This window comes from Podarcis pityusensis, assembly GCF_964106645.2.
Source record: "Podarcis pityusensis genome assembly, chromosome: 2".
Lineage (NCBI taxonomy): Eukaryota > Metazoa > Chordata > Lepidosauria > Squamata > Lacertidae > Podarcis > Podarcis pityusensis.
The window spans coordinates 125,783,374-125,791,029 of record NC_138029.1 but is presented as its reverse complement, the minus strand read 5'-3'; the positions used below and the strand labels follow the sequence as shown (position 1 = coordinate 125,791,029).

Here is a 7,656-nt window from a genome sequence, read left to right as displayed (position 1 = left end):
CTCCTATTGATGCAGCCCAGAATTGCATTGGTTTTTTTAGCTGCCGCGTCACACTGTTGGCTCATGTCAAGTTTGTGGTCAACCAAGACTCCTAGATCCTTTTCACATGTACTGCTCTCAAGCCAGGTGTCCCCCATCTTGTATTTGTGCCTCTCTTTTTTTTTGCCCAAGTGCAATACTTTACATTTCTCCCTGTTAAAATTCATCTTGTTTGTTTTTGCCCAGTTCTCTAATCTGTCAAGGTCGTTTTGAAGTGTGATCCTGTCCTCTGGGGTGTTAGCCACCCCTCCCAGTTTGGTGTCATCTGCAAATTTGATCAGGATGCCCTTGAGTCCATCATCCAAGTCGTTGATAAAGATGTTGAATAAGACCGGGCCCAAGACAGAACCCTGCGGCACCCCACTAGTCACTCTTCTCCAGGATGAAGAGGAACCATTGATGAGCACCCGTTGGGTTCGGTCAGTCAGCCAGTTACAAATCCACTGAGTGGTAGCATAGTCAAGACCGCATTTTACCAGCTTCTTTACAAGAATATCATGGGGCACCTTGTCAAATGCCTTGCTGAAATCAAGGTAGGCTACATCCACTGCGTTCCCTTCATCTACCAGGCTTGTAATTCTGTCAAAAAACGAGATCAGGTTAGTCTGACATGACTTATTTTTCAGAAATCCATGCTGACTATTGGTGATCACAGCATTCCTTTCTAGGTGCTCACAGACTGTTTGCTTAATGATCTGCTCCAGAATCTTCCCTGGTATTGATGTCAGACTGACTGGGTGGTAATTATTTGGGTCCTCTCTTTTCCCCTTTTTGAAAATAGGGACAACATTTGCCCTCCTCCAGTCTGCCGGGACTTCGCCTGTTCTCCAGGAATTCTCAAAGATGACTGCCAGTGGTTCTGAGATCACATCTGCCAGTTCTTTTAATACTCTTGGATGCAATTCATCTGGCCCTGGAGACTTGAATACATCTAAACTAGCCAAGTATTCTTGTACTATCTCCTTAGTTATTCTGGGCTGTGTTTCCTTTGCTGAATCATTTGCTTCAAATTCTTCAGGTTGGGCATTGTTTTCTTTATCGGAGAAGACTGAGGCAAAGAAGGCATTGAGGAGTTCAGCCCTTTCTGTGTCCCCTGTTTGCATTTCACCATCTTCTCCTCTGAGTGACCCCACTGTTTCTTTGTTCTTCCTTTTGCTACGAACATACCCATAAAAGCCTTTTTTGTTGCTTTTAACCTCTCTAGCAAGCCTGAGTTCATTCTGTGCTTTAGCTTTTCTGACTTTGTGTCTACACGTGCTGGCTATTTGTTTGAATTCCTCTTTGGTGGTTTCCCCCCTTTTCCATTTTTTGTACACATCCTTTTTCAATCTTAACTCAGTTAAAAGTTCTTTAGATAGCCACCCTGGCTTCTTTAGGCACCTTCCATGCTTCCGTCTCATTGGTATTGCCTGACGTTGTGCTTTTACTATCTCCCTCTTAACAAACGCCCAGCCATCATGAACTCCCTTTCCTTTTAGTATTACTGTCCATGGGATCTCACCCAGCACTTCCCTAAGTTTTATGAAGTCGGCTTTCTTAAAGTCAAGAAATTGAGTCCTAGTATGCTTGGCTGCTCCTTTCCGCTGTATAGTAAAGTTCAGAAGAGCATGATCACTCGCGCCTAATGATCCTTAAATTACTTATTCAAATTATTCAAATGATCCTAAATAATTTATTCAAAATGAATACAGCTTTGCCTACTGCCATAATATCACAGAAGGATCACTCCAATCCTCAATCCCACATCACGGTCATGTTGGCTCCCCCAATACCTTCAATAGGAACCCAACTACCCATCTGTTTGGCTAGACATTTCCAATCATTATATCCCCTGCACAAATACCTCCGTGGTGGTGATGATGATGATGTTGATGGCATTAAAATACTGTGTTCTTCAATAAAGGGAGACTAGACTGTGTCAAAGTTATCTTTTTTGGAGATGCCTTTGATTAGACATCGATGGCATGTGAGGCATTCTGATGGAGCATGTACGCCCAATGCGTCAATCTCATTGTTCGCACGATGGATATTAGGGTCACAGGTGCCTCAGGCACCCTGCTCTGGTCCCTGGCAATGGTCCAGATGTTATTGATCCAAGCGCCTATTGGTTTTTTAGAGGTTTCCTTCCATCATTGGGCAATAATTGTAGTTTAGCTGCTGTGAACAGAAAGGAAATGAATTATTTAGATTGAAGCCTAGAATATGGGATAAAATCTAGTTATAATGAGGCAAGTGCTGGATTAGGACGGATAGATTGTTTAGTGATTTGGGGGGTCTGATAAAAAACTTTCCCCCAGAAGACGTGGACCACGGTACACCCCCACCAAACTTGAATCTGAGACCTTCTGCATGCAAAGCAACTGCTCTACCACTGAGCTGCCTCCCCACACAACAAAGCCTAACTTTCTCCATCAGCTCTCTCTTTTTTAAAAAAAGGAACTGGTGCCGGAATTTATGGAGTGGAATTTGTTTTTGGAAATTTGACTTATGTTCTTCTTTGAGTTTGCTTTTGAAAACTTAATAAACAGAATTTTTTTTAAAAAAGAAGGAAATTTATGAAATTTTCCAAAATCATCACAATCACTCCTGCAAATGTCCCTACAAAACATTTCATCAACCAGTTTTCCTATCTCTATTCAAAGGGCCTCCACTGCAGATTTCCAAATGTAGCAATTCACTGATAAATGTATCTATGTACCGTACTGGTTTACTGGGGAAACTTTAGAAAGTCATATAAAATCGCTCAGGTATCAGATCTGCGCAATCCAACTTTGTTCTGTTCAGGAAAGGAATGGGCGTCTTGGACGTGGGCAGAGGCAGCCATAATCCCTCGAGCCTGAGACCACGTACTCAGCAGCCTCCTTGCCTGGCTGATAATCACTGGCATTCTGTCTCCTGAGTGGTAGCCATATCCAAAACAAGGTAAACCCGGCCGCAATTTTTTAAGGATCTTGGTCAAGACAAAAGGGAGTGATTAACTTGACTGGGAGAACAGGAACATATACATCAGGCACGTTCAACCGGTCGATCGCAATCTACCTGTCGATCGTGGGACGTGTAATAAACGTAAATCTGCCCTTATTCCCTTATGTGGGACACAAGAGCCCTTATGGAGTCCTTTGCAGTTTCTCATCGGTCGGAGAACATAACAGAGGCCAACCAGAGAATATTGAGAAGCAAAGCAGCTAGTAAGCCTGTTCTTTATTGAACTGTTGCAACAGGGTGCTCCCTTCACACTCAGGAGAAGGAGGAGGACCCAGAATAAAGGTGTGTCCGCCCTTACATAGACATTTTTAATTGCCCGCCCTGGAGTCCAAGACCGCCACCCCAGATACATCATACCTACATTACAGAAAGGGCGGTCTACAACAGAAATCTGAGTGTGTTGTTTACCTCCTGTCCGGCAGATTACCTGTTAAGGCTTACTTGCTTGGATACCCTGGGGAGCCTGGCCTGTCTTTTGTAATGACAAATACTTAGTTCCTGAGCCAGGTCACAGGCTCACCCTATTCATACACAGACATACCCCTAAGACAGGATTTGTGAATGAAAAGACAATGGGGAGGCTCCCCCCCACCTTCCCTCCTTGCAGAGAAAACATTTGAAAATGGTTCAGGGCAGTCCTCCTGTGCTGCTCCAGACATGTGGTATGTGCTTGGTTGGTACATTTATTATATATGTATAAGATCGTAAAATTTTTATTTCAGACGTCATTGGTTGATTGCTGTCAATCACAGGACCTTTAGCGATCTGCGCAACCCACAAAACAAAACCCTTAGAGATGGGCGGGACCAAAAAAAGAAAAACGTTCGCAACTGTTTCCGCCCCCCATAAAAAATGCTCAACAACTTTGGTCCCCCCCCCCCAAAAAAAGCTCAACAACTAGCTCAACAACGTTGCCTGTCAATCACAACGGGTAGATCACAGCCAGAATTTTAACAATGTGAGTAGATCGCTTTTTCTTGGGAGTGAAGCGCAGGTCAAGGGAGGGATGGAGGCAAACCTTCTGCCAGAAGACCCTCTCCCAGGTTATGACATAGCTGTGATGTATATATGACGTATGTGTAATGTTACACTAAGGGTGTTGAGTGTGAAAAGGGAAGCTTATAAGAAAGAGCTTCTTGCTGCTTCTTCCATGTGGTGCGTGGAAGTCCTGTTGCAACAATAAAGATCACGGGGGGAGGCTTTTCAGAAATCGGGGTGGGGGGTGGGGGTGGGTCGTCTTTCGCTGCCGCTGCAGGTAATCGAACCCATGAATTTCTCACTAAATAAATGGGAACATAGAGCATGCCGGCTGAGAAGGGCATTCCTATTTGCAAGGAGGGGGAGGCGGCTCTCCTGCCCCTCCCCCTCCCTCTGGGTCAATGAGCCCCGCTTCCTAGAGAGGCAGGAAGTTATTTTTTGGGGGGGATGCAATTTGGAGGGGAGGGGTCTCCATCCTCATTCGCGGAAGAGAAGCGGACTTGGAAAGAGGAGAAAGAGGTGCCGCATATAGGGGGATTATTTGGGGAGCGGGGGTGGGAGAAGGATTTGCTTTCCCTCTCCTTTAATGTACATTGCAAGATCCTTTTCGAAGCGCAGAGATCAAGCCCCCCCCCTGCACCCAAACTACAAAGGGATTTCCAGCCCCACCCTGTGCCTGTTGACTCAGAGGTCAGTCCTATTCCGTTCAAAAGGGGGCAGCCCCATTTCACCTTGTGATGCTCCTCTCTGATCTGCCCCCCTCCGAAATCTGCTGCTGAAGCCCCTGCCTCAGTGGGGCGGAGATCGGGAGGGCAAGCAGGGGAGAGGAAGTGGAAGCAGCTGGAGAACAGTCTCCTCTGGATTGGGGGAGATTTTGAGTTGGGTGGGGGGGGGGTGAGAGATGGACAGTGTCAAGGGAAATCGGCCTCTGCAGCTTCCTGAAATGGGCCATGGATGACAGGATTTGAAACTGATCAAGGTCTTAGGAACCCTTTAAAAACCTTCAAGGCAAAGATTGGAGGAATTAAATAAATGACCCCCCCCCCTCCCCAGCTGGACTTGGGGGAAAGAGGAGGAGGGATGAGTTTTTGATGCTTTTTCTTTCCAAAAAGAGGCTTCTCCAGATATCCTCTTGGGACTTTGTCGGAAAGGAGAATCAAATCTCCCAGGAGTGGGAGATCTGGCCTGCCTTGCAGGATTGGCCCAGCGCAGAGGTGCTGAGGGACTTTCTCTGCCAGTGCTGCCAGCCTCGCTCCTGCCTGGCCTCATCCCCATCCAGGTTGCCAGGAGGGTCTTATAATACTGTAAGGTAAAGGGTCCAGTCGTGGCCGACTCTGGGGTTGCGGCGCTCATCTCGCTTTACTGGCCGAGGGAGCCGGCGTACAGCTTCCGGGTCATGTGACCAGCATGACTAAGCCGCTTCTGGCGAACCAGAGCAGTACATGGAAACGCCGTTTACCTTCCCGCCAGAGTGGTACCTATTTATCTACTTGCACTTTGACGTGCTTTTGAACTGCTAGGTTGGCAGGATACTGTAGGTGATCTAAAACCCACCTGGGCAATGCTCACACCAGAACTCTGCAAGGTGGGCCAGGATTACAGCCAGTTTAGTGTTTGGGACAGGGGTGGAGACCGTTCTCCAGCCTGAGGCCCACATTCGCTCCTGAGCAGCCTTCCAGGGGCCACTTTCCATTGATGGGCAGGGCCAGAGTTGGTAGAACTATCTATGGAGGTGACTCTGAGCTTTGTCCAGGAGCTGCCTGCCTTCCAGGGATTTTTTCTACCCACACAAAAGCCCCCAGGAGGCAGCTGGGAAGCCTTGGAAAGAGGGTGTGGCGCTGGGGAAGTTCCTGAGGGCCAGAGAGAGACAAAAAGGACTTGAGGGCCAATTCAGCCCCTGGGTCTGAAGTTCCCAACCCTGCAGTTTGGGTGCTGGGCTTCCACCAGGGAGACCCTGTCTCCCATCCCCATGCTTAGGACGGATGCCCTGTGCCCAGTTTGGACCCCCTGATTATTTCTCCTCCTGTCCTTCCTCCCAGTGTAGGGAAGATAAAAGGGGACACACACACACACACACAGGTTCCTAAGAGGAAGGACTAGGGGGGCATAAGCCACTGAACTTCATATCTCTGACCCCTTCATATCTACAGTCCATGTTAGCGCATAGAGTGCTCTAAATATTTCCATCTGCTCCCCTTGGATGGAGCTTCTGCACCCTGGTGCCCTCCAGGTGTTGCTTTTCTTCTGACTGCAAATTCTGCACATGATTTAGGAGTTTTCCTTATTTTCTTTATTCTAAATGTATCAAAGCGTCAGAAACTGGTTTCCTGGGTGGCTGTTTGGGGGAAAGGAACAGTGAGGTCTGCAGAGGTACTGACCATAATGCTTTCTGCGAAGCTTCATTCAGAGTTTGGGATTTGATCCTAGAACTTTAGAATCCGAAGCTGAATGTCCCCTAAAGACTGAGGCAGGTTATAGTATTACCAAGAGCCTGTAGAAAGGATTACATTCTTCCAGTTCACTGCCTTTGTAATTAGTATTTATGGGTATTAGTTTATTAGTACTGGTATTTGTAATTTGTAAATAAATCTGCCTTTCTGTGAACTGTTCTGAGACATCTGGGTATAGGGCAGTATATAAATTCAATAATAATAATAATAATAATAATAATTTCTTCATTGTTTTCCTTAAAGAGCTGCTCCCTGCATTGAAGTGCATCGTGGCAACAGCTGAGAGAGTCCCAGAAGTGGCCCAGTTTATGCCTCCTCCTCCTCCTCCGTCCTTTCCACTAGCAACGCAATGGCCTCTGAGACCCCCTCTGAACGGCCTCTTCTCAGAGGTGGAGTGGAAAGAGGAGCCAGGCAGCTTCCTCAGGTAGGGAAAGAGCAACGGGAGCAGGAAGGAGGGAAGAGGCACAGATGGGACCACCCAGCCTCCCTCTGTGTTGAGTGGGGATGATGGGGACCAAAGAGAAGCTCTGTCTTCTTCCTCTTCTTCTTCCAGGCCCTCTTGACCTTTGAGGAGGTGGCTGTGTTTTTCACGGAGGAGGAGTGGGCTCTGCTGGATCCAGGCCAAAGAGCTCTGCACAAGGAAGTCATGGAGGAGAATTATGAGATGGTGGCCTCTTTAGGTGAGGGCACATTTTTATTCCTCTTGGCTGTTAGACGTTGGAGGTGTGAATCTGCTGTTTGAGCCATTTATTCATGTAGTGTCTTCTTCTTTGGCGAACCCTCGTAGCCGAGTAAGATTGTCTTCCATGAATACGGTCTTAAGGGTGTGTCCGTAAGTGACTATACAGGCCAGTTCTGGATCCATACATTCTTCCACAATGGGGACATAGGTTTCCGGGCAGGAGTTAATCACAGTGAGGTTTTGCCAAAAATGCTTTCCTCGTAGCTTGTTTCTCCCTTTCGTCCTGAGTTTGTGCTTCTTCAAAGTCCAAGAAGCCTTTGGTAAAGCTATTTTCCAGTTGGCACTCTTGCAAGCCAGTGTTTCCCAATTTTCTATGCCTATACTTCATTTTTTTAGATTAGCCTTCAGAACATCTTGAAACCACTTTAGTTGTCCACCTGTATTTCACTTTCCATTCTTAAGTTGGAAATAGAGTAGTTGCTTTGGAAGACAATAATCAGGCATCTGAACAACATGACCAGT

General features: G+C 46.8%; 1 protein-coding gene across 7 annotated transcripts in view; it reads left to right on the top strand.

Moving 5' to 3' along the window:
- Window positions 1-3,901: 3,901 nt before the first annotated feature.
- The window catches only part of LOC308469348 (uncharacterized protein), a 28,225-nt gene continuing 24,470 nt past the window's right edge, over window positions 3,902-7,656 (top strand). For 3 of the 7 annotated variants that reach the window (XM_080991666.1, XM_080991665.1, XM_080991661.1), the window contains exons 1-3: window positions 4,442-4,521; window positions 6,696-6,876; window positions 7,006-7,132. In XM_080991666.1, coding sequence (XP_080847792.1) covers window positions 6,802-6,876; window positions 7,006-7,132 — 202 coding nt within the window. In that variant the 5' untranslated portion in view covers window positions 4,442-4,521; window positions 6,696-6,801. Of the gene's footprint in view, window positions 3,983-4,441; window positions 4,522-5,871; window positions 6,373-6,695; window positions 6,877-7,005; window positions 7,133-7,656 lie in introns of those variants that run through there. The other 4 variants (XM_080991662.1, XM_080991663.1, XM_080991664.1 and 1 more) reach the window with 4 other exon arrangements.